This window comes from Propithecus coquereli, unplaced genomic scaffold (assembly GCF_000956105.1).
Source record: "Propithecus coquereli isolate 6110/MARCELLA unplaced genomic scaffold, Pcoq_1.0 Scaffold3, whole genome shotgun sequence".
NCBI lineage: Eukaryota > Metazoa > Chordata > Mammalia > Primates > Indriidae > Propithecus > Propithecus coquereli.
Genome location: NW_012148618.1, coordinates 14,656,163 through 14,674,617, shown reverse-complemented (window position 1 = coordinate 14,674,617; position 18,455 = coordinate 14,656,163). Strand labels below are relative to the sequence as shown.

The following is an 18,455-nucleotide window of genomic DNA, read 5'->3' as shown; positions in this document are numbered from 1 at the left end:
AGCTGACCCCGGCCTCATCAACTGAGCTAAACAGGTGCCATTAATAAGATTTTTATTCCATCAAACTCTTATTTTTTCTGAGCATTCAACAATCTGGACGAACCGGACCCCACTATCTCCTCAGTTTCTTATTTATCACTGTCCGGTTCTCCCTCGCTTTAAGCCAAGCTAACGTGAAACCTTTCATTCGGACCTCCCTCGCCGCAGGGCCTTCACAGCAAAGCCCCAAAGAATCAATTTCCCGCCAGAAGAAGCTTCCAAATCCTGCGATACTGAGGACGCAAGGGCAACCTATGGACATGCGCATTAACACACTCGACTTCCTAGTCGTAGCCGCCCAAACGTCCTCCACTATCCCACAATCCTCTTGTCACGTATTTCCGGTTTATCTAGCTCAGCCGTACGTAGTTCCTGTCAGACACGCAGTAGTGTTCTGTGGAGCTGGGTGGGAGAGAGTTTTTCTGTTCGTTGACGTTGTTGGTGTTCAGTGTTTGGAACCAGTCAAGTTTCGGGAATCACAGCCACTGCTGTCAACATGTCGGTCCCAAGCGCACTCATGAAGCAACCGCCCATTCAGTCTACGGCTGGGGCCGTCCCGGTTCGCAATGAGAAAGGTACTGTGCCGATTCCTTTTCCAGTCGGATCTTACCTCTTCCTACTCCAGCATCCTCCAAACCTTCCCCGCCCACTCCAACCCCGCCAAACCTTAAGACCCAGCCCCCAAATTCTTCGACCTTCCCAACCCCACCAAGTGGATGGAACCCACTGCATCTGATCTTGTTCCTGTGGCCTGTCTGCTCTCATATACAACAGGCAGCCTTCTTAGCCTCCACAAATTCCTTCGCTCTATATGTTGTAAATGCCTACTTTTAGAGCTTTGTGCAATCCCTCTGTTGTTATCCATAGCAGTCTGTTTATGCTGCTTTTATAACTCTTATCAATTATTGTAGTTATTTGTGTCCCTTTACTACACCATAAGCTCATAACCCCCTTATCCTTTTCAAGCAGCGCGGTGACTGTATTTATTATATTGAATACAAAGTTGTGTCAGACAGTGCCCCTAACCTTAAGGAATTCATATTCTAGTAGATGTAAGATATGCAAAACAGGCACATTCTAAGTAGTGTACAGGCTATCACCCTTTTGATCCCTGTCATGTAGGCAATATAAACCAAGTGCTATGAGAGGGCAGGACGGAATGATCACGTCAGATTGTTGTGATCAAGGAAAGCTTCTTGAAGAAAGTGGCATTTAATTTGATCCTTAAGGGATGGGTAACATTTCAGTGGGTGCAGATGGAGGAAGGAATACCATACATGTTCAGGACCTCAGACTAAAGAGTCTTTTCAGTAAATGTGTTGGAAAATAATATCAGTGCTTTGTTTTTTAAAATATACTGTACCCATCCTTGTGCAGCTTGCCTTTTTTCTTTTGTAACTCACCATGGGTTTTGCGGGGGAAGGGGTTTGTTTTTCTTTTTTTTTTTTTTTTAAGAGAGGGACGTCTCGGCTATGTTGCTCAGGCAGGGCTTGAATTCCTGGGTTCAAGCCATCCTCCCGCCTCAGCCTCTGGAGTAGCTGGGTATACAGCCGTGCGCTACCGTGCCTGGCCCCAACATGACTTTTGAGAATTAACCTTTGGATACCTATAGATCTAATTTATTAATTTTAACTGCTTATGAATTCCATTGTATAATTAAGCCACAGTTTATTTCCTACTGAGGAGCAGTTAGTTGTTGTTTTCCTATTATAAAAGTGCTGCAGTTGTCATTCTTAAACATGTCTTAGTGCACTTGTGTAAGAATTTTAGGGTAGATTCCTAGAAGTTCATCATCAACTTTACTACCTGCTGCCAAATGCTCTCCAAAGTGAGTTGTAAGAACATAAGAGTTTTATTTACTATATATTTATCTACACACTTGGTAGTAATCAGGTTTTTGTTTTGGGGGTTTTGTTTTGTTTTGTTGGAGACAGGGGCTCTATTGCCCTGGCTGGAGTGGAGTGGTGTCATCATAGCTTGCTGCAGCCTCCAACTCCTGGGCTCAAACAATCCTCTTGCCTCAGCCTCTAGAGTAGCTGGGACTACAGGTGTGCACCACACGCCCAGCAAATTTTTTTATTTTTTGTAGAGACGGGGGTCTCACTATCGCCTAGGTTGGTCGCAAACTCCTGGGCTCAAGCAATCCTCCCGCCTTGGCCTCCCAAAGTGCTAGGATTACAGGTGTGAGCCACCATGCCTGACCAGGTTTTTATAATAAATTTTTGCCCAATCTGACAGGTGTGAAATGGTATCTCGTTATTTTAATTTGCATTTCCCTGATTATTAGTGATACTTGGCATCCTGTTCATGTGTTTATCAGCGCTCTGGGTTTTCTTTTCTATGAGGTACCTGTTTCTGTCAAATACCCGCTTTCTGTTTGCTGTGTTTTTATATATTCCAAATCCATACCATCCTTTTCCCCATATTTTTTGGCTCATCTTTAATTATGAAGTCATCTGTTACACAGACGTTTTTAGTTTTAGTCTTATCAGATTTATTAACTTTATGTTTTATGGTTTATGCTTTTTTTTGTATATTGCTTAAGAAATCCTTCCCTACACTGAGATCGCATTGTAAAGATCAGATTGTAAAGATTTTCTATCTTCTAAGTGTTTGTACATACTAAATAGGATTGAATACACAATTATACAAGACAGACTCTAAGTTAAGGAGCATACAGTCCAATAGGGAATATAAATACTTAAGATATGTTTTTCACACTTGAGTTTTTGTTTTGTTTTGAGAGACAGGGTCTGGCTCTGTCGCCCAGGCTAGAGTACAGTGCTGCAATCATAGCTCACTGTAATCTCAGACTCCTTGGGTCAAGAGATCCTGCAGCACTGAGATTATAGGCATGAGCCAATGCGCCCGGCCACACTTGGGTATTTAAATGATTTGGAATTTTTTGTTTGTATGGCAGAAGCTAGAGGTCTAATTTTACTATTTACTATATGGTTAGCCTGCTGTCCCTCCTCTGTTGACCGACTAGCCCATCCATTCTCTACTAACTTTTAATGCCACTTCTGTAATATACTCAAGTTCTCATATAAATCATATAAGTTTGTTTCTCTGCTCTCTACTTTGTTCTGTTCGTCTCTATGTATTCCCTGAGTCAATGACATATTGTTTTAATTACTGTAACTCTAAGCCTTGCTATCTGATACAAACAGCCCACCCCCCTTTTATTCTTCTTCAGCATTGTCTTCGCTCTTTTGGGCCTCCTGTTTGATTTTAGAATAAGCCTGGGGACAACTTTTAATGAAATTGCATCAAAATTATAGATTATATTGCCATCTATTACCCTTAAAAAAATTTAAGGCCGGGTGCGGTGACTCACACCTATAATCCTAGCACTCTGGAAGGCTGAGGCAGGAGGATCACTTGAGGTCAGGGGTTTGAGACCAGCCTGAGCAAGAGCAAGACCCCATCTCTACTAAAAATAGAAAAAATTAGCCGGGCAACTGAAAATAGAGAAAATTAACTGGGCGTGGTGGTGCCTCCCTGTAGTCCCAGCTGCTTGGGAAGCTGAGGCAGGAGGATGGCTTGAGCCCAAGAGTTTGAGGTTGCTGTCAGCTAGGCTGACGCCATGGCACTGTAGCTCAGGAAACAGAGCAACACTGTATCTCAAAATAAAAAAAATAAAAAATAATAAACAAATTAGACCCATAATATAATGTTGACTGGAAGGTGTGATGGGTACAACATAAGGATGCCCACTGTTCGTTGTTTGTTTGTTTTTAATATGGAACGCTTCACGAATTTGCGTGTCATCCTTGCAAAGGGTCCGTGCTAATCTTCTCTGTATCGTTCCAATTTTAGTATATGTGCTGCCGAAGTGAACACAATGCTCACTGTTTCTTAAAGAGAATGTTTCTAATGTTTTATCATTAAATATAATGTTTGCTATATCTATTGTTCAAAATCATGAGACTCTTAAAAAAAAATAGTATATTGCTTTTCCCCTTGTTAATTTTCTAGGGTTAAACCATCCTTGTAGTCCTCAGCTAAATCCTACTAGATCATGATGGCTTAGTTTTTTTGGTTTTAGTTAGTTTTTACATTGCTTGAATATATTTGCTATTATGTTATTTAGTAATTTTGTATATAAGTTTATAAGTGAAATCCACCTGAAGTTTTCCTTTGAACTGTCTGGTTTGGTTATCAAGGTTATACCCATCTTATAAAATGAGTTGGTTAGTTTTCCTTCTTTTTTTTTCACTAGAGTTATTTGTATTTGTGAAAGACTATCCTTGCAGATTTGATAGCATATAAGCTAAAGGAAAAGAAGGTAGAATTAGGTAAGATTAGGATATTAAGTTATAGGGCAATCTGTTATAAAGGCTGCCATGGAAATTCCAGTGGGAACTACAGAAATGCCTGAGCAGCATTTTAGTTTTAGAATGTTTAGTTCCTGAATGCATCACCCTTACTATGTGTTGGGCACTGTTACAAATTGTTTAAGGCTGTAGTTGAGGTGGAATAGCATTAATTGTGATGGGTGCAGTCTGCCTTTGTTAGAGGGACTTTTTTCTTCTGCTTCACTGCTCTCCTTCCTCCACTTACTGTACCCGAGGTAGGCTTTATTATCATTAGTGTTGGCGTTCCCAAGAACGCCTTCCTATGACTTGGTCTTCATAGGAAAGCACTATTAGATAGATAGGTGGTTGGGTAATGGCTCTCTTCTTCTCCTGCTTAGACTCTTGTCTACCAGCAATACAGGTCTCTACCTGCAAAGGCCAAGGGTTGAGGGACCTTGGGAAAGAAGTTACTGAAACATAATAAGTTATGTTTACGTTTCTCACCCAGGTGAGATTTCGATGGAGAAAGTGAAGGTAAAACGTTATGTGTCCGGAAAGAGGCCAGACTATGCCCCTATGGAGTCCTCAGATGAGGAGGATGAAGAATTTCAGTTCATTAAGAAAGCTAAAGAACAAGAAGCAGAGCCTGAGGAACAGGAGGAGGATTCATCTAGTGACCCTCGGCTGCGGCGATTACAGAACCGTATTAGTGAAGATGTGGAAGAGAGGTAATGACTAGGGTTATGTTTCCCTGGACCTAAACCTCTACAGCTTAATAACAACAATAATAGCTAATACTTGAATAGTACTTACTATATGCCAAATATGCTGTTCCACGTAGATTACATTTACTAATTCTTGTAATCTACACGATAATCTTATAGGTACTATTATCCTCATTTTACAAATGAGGAAACCAAGGCACAAAGGGGTTAGGAAAGTAACATTACCAAAGTTACACAGCCAGTGAGAGCTTCAGAAAGAAGCAGGTAACTTCTGGTTTAAAAGCCCTAATTTAACTCATTAAGAGAACAGAAAATACAAACCATTTGTTAGTTGTTGAGGGGAGTCTTTTTAGCACGAAGATGTTCTATACATGGAGAAATTGATTTTATCCATCTACTTATTCTAAATGCTAATGAGGGGTAAATGACACTGATAAAGTAGGAGAAAAGACCTGATAAATGGTTTCGTGTTGGAAAGAAAGCCTCCCAATGAGGGATTTTGTATATACATATTGATTGAGGCATTACCTCACAGAGTGGGCCAGAGGTCTTTAACTTTCACAGTTCATATTGTCTCAGGAATTTTTTCACAGAGCTCCTAGGCCAGTGCAGTTCTGTTTATTTTATTAAGTAGTTAGATCCAAATAACTTAATAAGTATTTATGTTTTAAAAATTTAGCCATTTGAAAAATATAATGCCCATGAAAGAAAAATCATTTTTATTTCATTCCTACATTGTCCACAATTAATACTAGTAGAATTTGTGTGCCTGTTGGACATTCACAACTTCTCAAACCTTGGGATCATTTGGCTCAGTTACTCTTTCATATCTTATTTTATATTGATTTTCACACTGTACTTTTTATCACAGCAGCCACCAAAAATACAGTTTCCAAAAAATACAATGTCATTGAAAGGAATGTAGTGTGACCTAATGTTGAAACTATGAACCACCTTGGGCTATTAACAATATCCCAGTGCACCCTTGTGAGTTGGCTGTGGTGGCCCTGGAGTTGCCTCAATACGTTTTGGACCCAACTTGACTATTTGCTCTGACACTCTGGTTTAGTTTCTTTAATCTGCACCTTGGTTTCCCCATCTCAAGACTTCAATATTAATGAAGGCAAACATAACGTCAGGGTGCTCTGTGACCAAGGGATGTGGTTAAGGCTCCATTTTTGTGACATTGGTGTTATTTTTTTTCAGATTGGCTCGACATCGGAAAATAGTAGAACCTGAAGTGGTAGGAGAAAGTGACTCAGAAGTAGAAGGAGATGCTTGGCGCATGGAACGAGAAGATAGCAGTGAAGAAGAGGAGGAAGAAATTGATGATGAGGTATGATAAAGGAAAATGGGAAGTTTTTTCTGGGTGCAAGAAAAAGTTGCAGCCAGTGCTCATTTGTTGAGGCCCTAAGCTCATTGCTTGTGGCAAAACTCTGATCATGTTCCTTGTTTGTTGGGGACAGGATTGAAAAGGGAATGGTGCCAAGTTGCATTTACTTATATCAGAATTTGTTGAGCTTGATGAGGGAAAAATAAAAAGCCCCAGGCCATTTGGCTTAAATGTATGACTTCATAGGAAATAGAGCGGCGCCGTGGCATGATGCGTCAGCGAGCACAGGAGAGGAAAAATGAAGAGATGGAAGTCATGGAAGTGGAAGATGAAGGACGTTCTGGGGAAGAGTCAGAATCAGAATCTGAATATGAAGAGTACACAGACAGTGAAGATGAGATGGAGCCTCGCCTTAAGCCAGTCTTCATTCGAAAGTAAGTATCTCACAAATGAGGTCTGAATCCACATAGATATGCTGCTTGGCAGGTCTGAAGATAAAAGTGTCTTTTCTGTCTCATGTTCTTCTCAAATCTAAGCATTAAGTGAAAGTCTTTTACCCAGTGCCCTAGCCTTGCAAAGTAGTTGCTGAGGAATATCTTGGTGTTAGCAGGGAGCCTGAGTTTGTTTTCACATCTTCTTTTTCAGTTAAAGAGCATACATCTGCCCAAAGTCTTATATTTTAAACACAAAATTAAGCTTGAAAAGCAAATTCCTATTCCTTTTCTAATGGCTAGAAATCCTACTACTTACAGTCCAGCAGGTGCCTTGCTATCTAGGCAGTTCTCAAAGATGAATGGAATGCTCTAAAGACCTGGGATGACTCCCATTTTGGGCTCTTTACAAATAATAGAGCCGAAGATTGTTTGGCTGTGTCTGATTTGGATGGATCTAGATCTAGGGGAACAAAGAGCTCCACTCTAAAGACTTTGGGCAATTAATAGGACCTCTGTGATGCAGGAAGGACCGAGTGACAGTTCAAGAACGTGAGGCTGAAGCATTGAAACAGAAGGAGCTGGAGCAGGAGGCAAAACGCATGGCTGAGGAGAGGCGCAAGTACACACTCAAGGTACTGGAGAGTGGTTGCAAGGATTGAGTGCAAGAAATAATGTAATGAGGTTTGAGGAGAAAAAGGAAGCCCAACAGCTAAATTGTTCTCCCCATCCAGATTGTAGAAGAGGAAACCAAGAAGGAGCTGGAGGAGAATAAGCGATCCCTAGCAGCACTGGATGCACTAAATACTGATGATGAAAATGATGAGGAGGAATACGAGGCATGGAAGGTTCGGGAGCTAAAAAGAATCAAGAGGGACAGAGAAGACAGAGAAGCGTGAGTAAAAAGGATGGGCTTAGTTAATGTTGGTAACGGAAAAGGTTTCGAGGAGGGTAGTTTTGAGGCTTATCAACTACTGTGAGTTACATTCTAGCATCTTTTTAGGGTTCTTGCTGCTGAGTGAGTTTCCCATAACTGGAATATGAGTTTTACTGGTTAAAGTAAAATCAGGGAAGAGAAACATACTTTCTCAATGTGTCTCCATGATAGAGTACCAGCTAATGCTGCCTTTAGTTTCCTATTAGACATACAAAAGTTACTATTATCAGTTATCTCTTGTTGTATAACGACTCAACCCAAAATTGAATGGCTTAAAACAACAATTTATTATTTCTGACAATTTTGGAGGTTGGCTAAACAGTTCCTCTACTGGTTTCACCTGGACTCTTTGATGTAGTTGCATCCAGCTGGAGGATTGACTGAGCTAGCAAGTCCAGAAGGTTCACGACCAGCCTGGGCAACATGGTGCAACCTCGTCTCTACAAAAAATAAAAAAAATTAGCCAGCCATGGTGGCACATACCTGTAGTCCCAGCTATTCAGGAGGCTAAGATAGGAGTATCACTTGAGCTGAGGAGTTCAAGACTGCAGTTAGCTATGATCACACCACAGCACTCCAGCTTGGGTGACAAAAGCAAGACCCTGACTCAAAACCAAAAGGCCTTCACTCACATGTCTGGTAGTTACTGCTGGTTATCAACTAGGATGCCTCATTTTTCCTCTGTGCCTTAGATTGTCTTCCCTTACATGACAATCTCAAGGCAAAGTGGAAGCTGGCAAGGTCTCCTGAGGCTTAAGTTGTTAGAACTTATACGTCATTTCTACCACATATTGGTCAAAGCAAGTCACAAGGCCAACCCAGCTTCGGCGGGGTGAGGAAATAGATTGTACCTCTGGATGGAAGGAGCAGCAAAGTCATACTTTTTGAAAAAGGGCATGCATACTGTGAGGGGAAGAATTCGTGACAAATAATCTACCACACTATGTTAGAGCAGAATCGTTTCTCAGCTGCACCATCCATTCCTATAAATTACTAGATATGAGAGGGTAATCTCAGATTACAAAGGGAAACCATCAATAGATGGTTTCTTTCCTCAGCCTATAGTTTCTAAGGTTCTTACTCTGGGCTTTAAAGAGTCCATGCACCCTTTAAAAATTGAAAGCAAAACTATATGTGCATTTTTCTAGAGAAAAGGGATCTGTGACATCCCCGAAAAAATGATTAAAAATCACTGCAATCTAATTGATAGTAATCCTTGGTTTATGACATGGAAGTACATACATGATTATGATGTGCTTACAATAAGGAATACCAGCAAAGTCTTACACAGTTATTTTAAATTCACTCTGATTTTTTTTTAGGCTAAGAAAGACTTTTATTAAGCAATGTTATAAAATCAAGCAGTAATAGTATGTTTGAACCTCAGAAAGGTTAGAATCAATTTTTGGAAGTTTGCAGTACCTGGTATGGCAAACATAATCAAGACCAACTCATCTTTTTGTTTATTGAACTTCTGATCTTGATTCCTAACAGGCCATGACTAGACTTGAAGAAGGTGAATAATGCTCAAAATGACATGGGACTGTGTTCTTTTCAGATAAGTGGGTCTTTCTGAAGCTGGAACAATACTAATAAATAGTTTTGCTCCCTGGACAGGCTTGAAAAGGAGAAAGCAGAAATTGAACGCATGAGAAACCTGACTGAGGAAGAGAGGCGAGCTGAGCTTCGAGCAAATGGCAAAGTCATTACCAACAAAGCTGTTAAGGGCAAATATAAGTTCTTACAGAAGTATTATCACCGGGGTGCCTTCTTCATGGTAAGAAGTAAAAAGGGAGTCAGAAAATTGGGCAGTAGGTATAACTCAGAAGCTTTGAATTCTTTTTTTCTTCCAGGAATAAACCGTCCTATAATGTTATTTCCACTTGCCACTGGTCAACTTTCTCGTTTGCTTTTTGCCTCTGAAGAATACAAACCCAGAGAAAAACATTAGCAACTGGATTATAGAAGTAGCAGCAACTGTTCTCTATTTTGTTGCAGCTCTCAAAAAGAGGAAATGATGTAATAGAAAAATTGAGGAAATGAAACAGAGAAATAGTGATCCATGTAGATACTAAACTAATTAGGTCCCCAAAATCAGTTAGATGTCATTATTTCATAGCTGAATGAGAAGTTTTGGTTATATGAAAACCAGACTTTGTAAATAGCTTCATGTTAATTCATATTTGGGTGTCAGAAGTCTAGTTCACTCATTCTGAACTGACAGAAAGTAACTAAGCCTAACTAACCAAAAGAATGGTTAATTAACCATTATGTGAAATGCCATTGTCTTTGTTCTTCATATAAAAACCCAAAGTCAAATAGCAGTCTGTTAAGCTTGTATAGTTTATTAAATTATTTCCTAATGTTACAAGAGCTTGTATCAAAAACTAGACTAGCTTTTCAACTGCTGTATATCAAACCCTAAATATCCCCACTGCAGCTTAAATTCCTGCCCTACGCTGCAGGTGCTGGTAAAATTTTAAAACTTCAGTGGTTTCCTTACTACCCTCCAAAGTTAATTTCAAGTCTGTCTGATCAGGAACTGTTTGCTTATGTAATTTTCCAGCAGATGTGGTTTTTTAGAGTCAGTGGAGATTACGAATTACTTTTTGTACTGCTTCAGAGTCATAAAGCATCTTTGCTTAAGCAATTCTGCAGCTTTAATAATCAAACTTCTTAGAGAAGCAGTGCATTGCTGGCTAAGATACATAAGAAAAGTTTATGTGAAAGTCTTTTGGTGACCATACTCAAATGACTCTTCTCATCTGGACAAGGAGAGTGAAATTGAAATGGTTTATGGGATTAAATGAGGGGCTTTCGTTCCCCAAGGGGAAAGTAGATCTCACAAAAACGGTTTAATTGTCCATTTAAACTGCGACTTTCTATAGCTGAAGGGAAAATACTCCAAAAGTGTGTTTCATTAAAGGACTCAACTCTTCCATGAAGCCTTAACCAAGGTAGTGCTATTTTTAATTCCTTCAGCATGTATGTTTATAATTTGTATGGCAGTGTTGTAATCTTACCAACATTGATTTGAAACTATTCTCTATAGTTGCTTTTTATTTCATTGAGTAACCTTTTGTACATTTACTGTTCAAAGGTCACTGTTTAGCACTGCTAGAGGACACATAATCTTTGCCCTCAAAAGGTATAATCTTGCAAGATCTAAAAGTACAGCTAAGACAAATATACACTATAATATAAGGAGGAGTGAAAGTACCATGGAGGTTCTGAAGAGGAAGATGTTGTATTTGGTAGATGAAAAGGAAGTAACATTTAAGATGTATAGACTTCATTTAGACATTCCATGTGAAGAAACCAGCAGGAGGGGAGGCAGGAAGTATAAACTGTAAATAGAAGTTGCAAGGGGAGCTAAAAAGATTAAGGCTATATTTGGCCTTGACTACTACACAGAAGAGTTGTGTTTAATAGAGAACCACTGAAGTTTTTGAGTAAAGATTATAATAAGAGTTGTGTTTTAGAAACATTAATACAGTGGCAATGTGTAAGACTATAGAAAAAAACTAATAACCCACATGATGAGAATTTTTAAGACGTGGCAACTGATTGTACAGAGGTTACTCACATTTTGAATGTGATGAGAATTTTTAAGATGTGGCAACAGATTGTACAGAGGTACTCACATTTTCAATCTGAGTAATTGAGAGACTGTTGGTCCTACTAACAAAAAAGAGGAGAGGCTGATTTGGAAAGGTTAAGGAAATGATTTACACTTTAGATGTGAGTTTGAAGTCCCAATAGTAAATATCCAAGATATATAAAAAGCAGTAGAAAAATTCAGGATTGGAGATTTGAGAGGCCTGTGCAGAGATGAAGTCACATAAGTAAATGAGCACACTGAGTGCAAGAAGAATAAGCCAACCTTAAAGAAATATCTATACTTAGGAAGGAGAAAGACGATAAAGAAAAAGAATCTCATCTCCTCAACTAGATGTAAGCTCTTGAAGGCTTAACACCCTTTCGTTGTATCCCTTGTAGAGTTTAATAAATTTGTGTGGTTTGAATATATGGGAAATAAAGCCATAGACTGATAAGATTCTGTTCTACAGGATGAGGATGAAGAAGTATACAAGAGAGACTTCAGTGCCCCTACCCTGGAGGATCACTTCAACAAAACTATTCTTCCTAAAGTCATGCAGGTATGGGGAATCATAACATAACAGAGAAAATATTCTGAGGACTAAGGCATGGTGTGTTTGGTGGTATAACTCATCATCTGTCCTTTCCTCAGGTCAAGAACTTTGGACGCTCTGGTCGTACCAAATACACTCACCTTGTGGATCAAGACACCACCTCCTTCGACTCAGCATGGGGCCAAGAGAGTGCCCAGAACACAAAGTTCTTTAAACAGAAGGCTGCTGGGGTACGAGATGTATTTGAGCGACCATCTGCCAAGAAGCGGAAAACTACCTAGGGTCCAACTACTTACTCTTCTAACTGTGGAACATAAGGGGAAGTCTCCGCATCTGGTCCTTGATTTGCTTTTACCATTATTTAAGGCCCCTGTATCTAGCCTGTTGGACCTACTGCCATACTTATGTTACTGGGTAGCCCAGTCTTTGAAGGTGCTTTGTGAGGTTTGGACTCATGTTGAGAAGCCCACAGAAAAGCACTATCCAGGTAGGATTAGAGGCTTCCCACTTAAAACTATTTCTGAGAAATCTTAGATTTTGTCATTGGTATGGCTTCCCATATTTACTTGGGACTGTTTTGAATTTTTTTCTAGCTGCTTAGCTTAGAAACGTGGGCATGTGAGTGGACTTCTACTTTAGGGTTAGAAGTAATATACCAGGAAATCTAAGCTCAATGAAACCTATTTAGCATTTTTGGTTGAAGTCAATTTTTCTAGGTGAACAAACTTTTTGATCCATTTATGTGTGCGTGATAAGAAATAAAAGAATCACACACCAAAAGAATTGTTAGCATGATACTGGGAATAAAATGTCCAGGCTAATAAGCGTTAACTATCTGTTAAATAAAGTAAAAGACAGCAAGGAATTGTCAGGCAGAGGGCATTTCACATTTTGATCATCCCCTTTGGTCTCAGAAACTCAGATACTAGACAGGCTTTAAGTAGCATCCAGGTTTATTCCATGAGCAAATACAAATATGTTTGGTTGTCCTTGCTGTCTAAACTGTACCTCTACAGAAACTGTACCTGTCCAGAACAAAAGCTGGCTCATGAACTGGAGCATTTGTCTTATTGAATCCAAGTACCTACTAGTATCTTCTTGCCCAGCTCATGTATCAGGGACGGTACCAGTGCTCTCTGAGTAGCAATGCAGTGATATCATACTGGACTTAAATTCATTTTTCCCTTTAATATTTATTGTATAACTGCACATGGCAGAGCACCAGAGGTTCTAAGAGTTATAAAGAATGAAATTTAACCAATGGAAAGATTGTTTTCTCCATTGCATAAAAAATAAGACCAAGGTCTTTTCACAACCTTCAAATGCCCCACTGAAAGAATCACTCAAACTGTGTAGTGTCCTAGCATAAAAATTTGAGTGCAAATATTAATAATTACTGTGAGGTAATAAAACACATGAATATAAGTACAAGTCACTGCTCTGTGGGATACAATCTAAGAATTATCCCAGAGTCAAAATGAGAATAAGTCCTCAATTCTTTTAGAAAAGTGTTTATAGTTGCCATTTGAGTGTCCACTCTGAGGCAGGTACTAAGCCAGGTTTTTGCATCCACGAGCTCATCAGTTCTTACAAACATATAAGGTCGTATCACTTTACAGTTGAGAAAACAAATTGAGCACTTGGCCAAAGCTGATGAATTTTTAAAATAAAATTATCTTCTCTCTAGGATAGGAAATGAAACATAGACTGTGTTATGGTTCAGAATTCAAATACTAATCAAAGTCTGTCATAGGTCAATTCTATATAAGGCCTCCCTGCCCCTCAGTTAAGTTTAAAAATAAGACCTCTGATATCTTCTGTTCTTACCATGTTTTCACCTCATGTACCTAAATTCTAACTCAAAGTGACATATGAACTGGACTGGTAACTTAGAAGGCAGGTGCTGGCCTTTCAGATATTCATAAGCTATCCTGGAGACATAGGCCATTGAGTAAAGTAACTTTGCAGAGACTCCAAATATACCTTCGATAATGTTCAGTGAGAGCTAGTCATGAGTAAGACTGGCCTGCCACCTAGCATCTGCATTTGAACATGATGCACTGATTCTCCACAAAGATTCACTAAGGTTTGTGGGGAAGGGGGGTCACTTAAATTCAGTTATTCTCCAACATATAAATTCCCCACAGTAAAATATACACAGCACTTGACCCAGGATGATAAAACTGCAAAAGACAAAAAAATCTTTATTGCAATAAGTTAATACAGTAGGTATAGATGAGAAAGCACATATCAGTTGGTTAGGGCAATGAGAGCCTCTACCACATTGCCCATGTGTTCCCGCAAGCTCCGTTCTGCTGCTGCTCGAGAGATCTCCATCTCTGTCATCTGCAGAAAAAGGATCATGTTACCTAGTTCTCCCAAGCATTAATGTGCCAAACATACTGACTCTACTTATTTCAGGAAACAAACAGAACCTCTCCTGTCCATACACTAGTTAAGCACTATTACTCACTATAAGCTCCAGATCTTCCTTTTTGATAGTGACTTTTGCCAGTTCCTTCTCCCTGCAAACATTACATACGTTAGTCCTCGTTCTCAGCCAACACCATATGAACTCCCAGGAAGCATCATTCCCAGGTATGCCTTGCAAATAAATCTTGATAAACACTACTGAGTGAAAATACAAAATGAGTCCTACTAATATCCCCTCATCCCCGGGGAGCCTTGGCAGCAGGTGTTGCCAGGAGGCTTTCCTTCCACCAACAAGAGTTGTAAATCCTAGGTGTGCAGAAATTGGTCGTAGAGTTGAAGAACGGTAGGTACAAAGGCTTAAAATGGTTTTTATTTTTGTCTGTGGGTTAAGTGGGGAGAAATATAAGGCTGGCTGTATGCTGAAGACTTACCGCTCTTGTTTGGCTTTCTGCTCACGGGACCGTCTGTCTCCAATAACAGACATGGCCTATGGGAAAGACAGATCTAATTACTGCTCCGATATCCACAACTCCCAATCTAAAAAGCCAGGAACAAGTGGCTCACGTATCTATTCACGATGATGAGTGTAATCAGGAAGCGAGGACTATGTTTAACTCCGTCCTGTGCACCCGAAGTCCGCTTAACCCCAATCTCCATCAACTTCCTTTTAAGCCGGCGGCGTGCTCCGGTGACCGCTGTTTCCCTTAGCTCTGCCCTCTACCCCATTGCCTCCTTCTGCCACTGGGATCGGGATCGGGACCCAGTCTTGTAGCGCTAGCTTCCAGCTACAGCCTCAGAGGCCCATCTGCTCTCAGCCCGCCCAGACACCCTCCCGGCCAACCTTACCGTTTCCAGATTGGAACTCTGGATTTCCTTCTCCTCCGCATAGTCGGTGACCCGCTCCAGGTCCGCTGCGCCACTGTCATGTTTCCGTGGCTTCTCGGGAGGCCGCTCTGGGCCGCTGGTCTCAGTCTCCAACTCCAGCTCCACATCCCCTTCGGTCGCCATACCGATTCCACCCCGCCGCAGAAGCGCCGACTCATGACGACTTCCGGTAATTGGCCCACGACTTCCGCCCGGGAAGGAGGCGGGGCTGGCCCTGGGCCACACCTTCCTTATGCTCCGCTTCTAGAAGCTTCAGCGAGGAAGGCAGTTGGCCTATCAGACTTCCTTTCAGGCTTGAAGAGTGTTGTTTTCTGCAAGGCTTTCTCCCACACCTAACCACGTCTAACCTGTCACCACACCAGAACACCTTACAGGCATCCTTCCCTCCTCCTTAGGTAGAACAATCTCCCCACCAAATATACCCCCGCCAAAGAATTCTGTTCAACCAGATGGATGCCGTCTAAGCCTAAACCAATTAAGAACGCTAATCCACAAGAGGCCAGACATGCAAACTGCTCCCTAATCTGGAGAGAACAGCCTGAGTAGACCAAGTGGTGAGGTCCTGAGGAGAAAGCACCTACATGGGCATTTTTGCATTTACCACATCCTGAAGATCCAGGAGATCCTGATGTCCCCATTCTGCCCTAGACTGGGTGTTCATCCCCAGCAAAGCGGAAGTCCAGTGGGCTGAGGACAAAAGATGCTGCTTCCTCACCTACCTTCCATCTGGTGGACCTGAGCCTAATCTCTGGGACAAAGATGGTGCGTGCAAAAGCCGTCACAGTCCCCAGCACCTCCCTGGGCCTGCCACAGCAACACAGCGGAGTCAGCAGTGTCATAGTGAAAACCCCTTTCCATCAGGTGAGTAGGTGCTTGGGCAGATAGGCTTGAAAGGAACCTTAAGCAAAGGTTATATGAAAAATTGGAAGGGTAGGGTGGCCAAAGCTGGAGGAAAAACTGCAGAAGCCAATAAAGATGATGGGCCTTCTTTCCTCGAATGTCCTTCTGGTTCTTTGCCCCTCCCACATTCCCAGCCCCAAATGTTTAGGTCTACGCAAAGGTCAAATAGCTCAAGCCTGCTTGTAATGAAAGCCCTGTTGGTTGTCAGTGGAAGGCAATGCTCAAGAGCTTGCACCAGCCTGAAATGAATGGAACCAGACATTCTGACAATTCCTGAGTGAAAGGAAAAAAGGGAAGGGAAAATTCTGGAATTCAACCTCATGGGTTAGCCTCACATGTAACCTTTATGTATGCCTTTCCTCAGCAAATCTTCACCTTGCTGCCTTGCATCTGCTCTACCCCCAGGTGTCCTGCTGTGCGCCTGTTCCTTGTACCAGCTGCTGCCACTCTAGGTGGCCCTCTCTCACAGAGTCTACTTGCAGCCGCCTGTTCTACATCCTCCTCCATGTGGGAGCCTCAGCAGTCTGCTGCCTCCTGCTGTCAAGGACAGTAGTGGAAAAGGTCTGGGGCAAGGCACAGGGGGTAAGTGGGAGGTGGTCAGGCTGCAAGGTGGAAAAGGATAAAAGGGGAAACCCTGAGATAAAGATTTGGGTTGAGAGCAGGAGACATAATGGACATACAAGTGGGAAGTAGGTACCTCCTCATGCATTATGACTTGCCCTGCCACTTCTCACACACTCCCTCTAGATCCAGATGCCTTCAGGGTTGTGTGTCCACCTGTTTGGCCACTCTGACTGTCCAGTGCTCAGTGGCTCTGGGGCTGTGTACCGCATATGTGCAGGAACCGCCACCTTCCACCTGCTGCAGGCTGTGCTGCTGGTCCACCTCCACTCCCCCACCAGCCCACGGGCACAGCTGCATAATAGGTTTGTATGTACTTTTTGGGTAGGGAGGGGGCAGAGGAGGGAATTAGACACAAGCTGGGTAAAGGAAATTCTGGGATGAACCAATAGCACTGTCAAAAGAAAACAGGTTTAAATCCATTTCTGAGCTGGGCATGGTGGCTCACACCTGTAATCCTAACACTATGGGAGGCTGAGGCAGGAGGATTGCTTGAGGTCAGGAGTTCAAGACCAGACTGAGCAAAAGTGAGACCCCCATCTCTACTAAAAACAATTAGGCAGGTGTGGTGGTACGCACCTCTAGTCCCAACTATTCAGGAAGCTGAGGTAGGAGGATCGCCTGAGCCCAAGAGTTTGAGGTTGCTGTGAGCTAGGATGATGCCAGGGCACTCTACCCTAGGTGACAGAGTGAGACTCTGTCTCAAAAAAAAAAAAAAAAAAAAAAATCCCTGCTTCTGCCATACTTGCTGTGTGACCAAGAGCTAGACACTTATTCTCTTTGAGCTTCTAGTCTCTAAAATGGAGATAACAGTGGGGTTATTATATGCAAAACCCTTTGTAAACTATTAAACACTGCCCAGATGTTATTGTTTCATTGAGCTAGAATTTGGAATAGGTTAGTCCTGCACAGTGGCACATGCCTGTAGTCCCAGCTACTGGGGAGGCTGAGGCAGGAGAATCATTTAAGCCCAGGAGTTCAAGACCAGCCTGGGCAACACAGTGGGAACCCTGTCTCAAAATACAAAAGAATTTGGAATAGGGTGCAATAGGCCTATCTCAGCCCCCTCTCACTTGGGTCTGGATCCTACTTTCCTATATTTAGTTGTCTCTTCTCTTCCCTCTCTCCTATATTTTTCCTTTCTCTTTTGCTCTCCCATAGGCACTCTTCACTCTCCTTTGCCTTTTCTTCTGAGTCTGGTTTTCTCTCCCCCTCCTAACCAGCTTCTGGCTCCTCAAGCTGCTGTTGCTGTTAGGTCTCTGTGCTGTTGCCTTCTGCATCCCTGATGAGCATCTCTTCCCAGGTACTGTCTCACACCCTGATCAGCAAAAGTAGGCAAAGTTTTCTAAGACAAAGAGTCGGTAAGAAAAGGAGTAATAATTTGACATTTTTCCACTGGTGCCCGTCTTGCAGCCTGGCATTACATTGGCATCTGTGGAGGCTTCACATTCATCCTACTGCAGTTGGTGCTTATCACAGCCTTTGCCCATTCCTGGAACAAGAACTGGTAAGGGGCACATAACCTCAAAGGCTCTTCCTGGGAAAGTTGTCTGGCATTACTAGATGCAGAAGGACTGGGCAAATGGCATGGCAGGTCATTGGTCCCATGGCTTCCCACAGCAGTAACAAAAAGCTCAAAGAGAATGGACTGGACATGGTGGCTCATGCCTGTAATACCAGCACTTTGGGAGGCTGTATC

The 18,455-nt window shown here is 41.8% G+C and overlaps 3 protein-coding genes across 4 annotated transcripts in view; 2 read left to right on the top strand and 1 right to left on the bottom strand.

Annotated features, from left to right (window-relative positions):
• Positions 1-317: 317 nt before the first annotated feature.
• On the top strand, positions 318-12,736 carry MFAP1 (microfibrillar-associated protein 1). The gene is made up of 9 exons (XM_012649310.1): positions 318-614; positions 4,846-5,065; positions 6,269-6,398; positions 6,642-6,829; positions 7,353-7,461; positions 7,561-7,721; positions 9,381-9,540; positions 11,834-11,923; positions 12,016-12,736. The coding sequence occupies exons 1-9, from the start codon at positions 536-538 to the stop codon at positions 12,196-12,198; spliced, it is 1,320 nt and encodes a 439-aa protein (XP_012504764.1). The 5' UTR covers positions 318-535; the 3' UTR covers positions 12,199-12,736.
• A 1,356-nt stretch (positions 12,737-14,092) lies between these two features.
• Positions 14,093-15,499, bottom strand: HYPK (huntingtin interacting protein K). Its single transcript, XM_012649311.1, has 4 exons — positions 15,197-15,499; positions 14,782-14,837; positions 14,391-14,442; positions 14,093-14,263 (listed from the first exon to the last, which is right to left on the bottom strand). The coding sequence occupies exons 1-4, from the start codon at positions 15,356-15,358 to the stop codon at positions 14,168-14,170; spliced, it is 366 nt and encodes a 121-aa protein (XP_012504765.1). The 5' UTR covers positions 15,359-15,499; the 3' UTR covers positions 14,093-14,167.
• Positions 15,500-15,886: 387 nt separating this feature from the next.
• Positions 15,887-18,455, top strand: part of SERINC4 (serine incorporator 4) — a 10,940-nt gene continuing 8,371 nt past the window's right edge. The window contains exons 1-5 of one of the 2 annotated variants that reach the window (XM_012649309.1): positions 15,887-16,096; positions 16,500-16,717; positions 16,883-17,061; positions 17,980-18,059; positions 18,170-18,263. In XM_012649309.1, the coding sequence (XP_012504763.1) occupies positions 18,042-18,059; positions 18,170-18,263 (112 nt within the window). In that variant the 5' untranslated portion in view covers positions 15,887-16,096; positions 16,500-16,717; positions 16,883-17,061; positions 17,980-18,041. The remainder of the gene's footprint in view (positions 16,097-16,499; positions 16,718-16,882; positions 17,062-17,979; positions 18,060-18,169; positions 18,264-18,455) is intronic. The other variant, XM_012649308.1, reaches the window with a different exon arrangement.

Coding starts and splice junctions, on each gene's coding strand:
- MFAP1 (XM_012649310.1), top strand. CDS start 536: ATGTCGGTCCCAAGCGCACTCATGAAGCAACCGCCCATTCAGTCTACG. Junction 7,722..9,380: donor GACAGAGAAGACAGAGAAGC/GTGAGTAAAAAG, acceptor CTCCCTGGACAG/GCTTGAAAAGGAGAAAGCAG. Junction 11,924..12,015: donor TTCTTCCTAAAGTCATGCAG/GTATGGGGAATC, acceptor TCCTTTCCTCAG/GTCAAGAACTTTGGACGCTC.
- HYPK (XM_012649311.1), bottom strand. CDS start 15,358: ATGGCGACCGAAGGGGATGTGGAGCTGGAGTTGGAGACTGAGACCAGC. Junction 14,838..15,196: donor AGAGTTCCAATCTGGAAACG/GTAAGGTTGGCC, acceptor TCTTTCCCATAG/GCCATGTCTGTTATTGGAGA. Junction 14,264..14,390: donor AGGAAGATCTGGAGCTTATA/GTGAGTAATAGT, acceptor CTTTTTCTGCAG/ATGACAGAGATGGAGATCTC.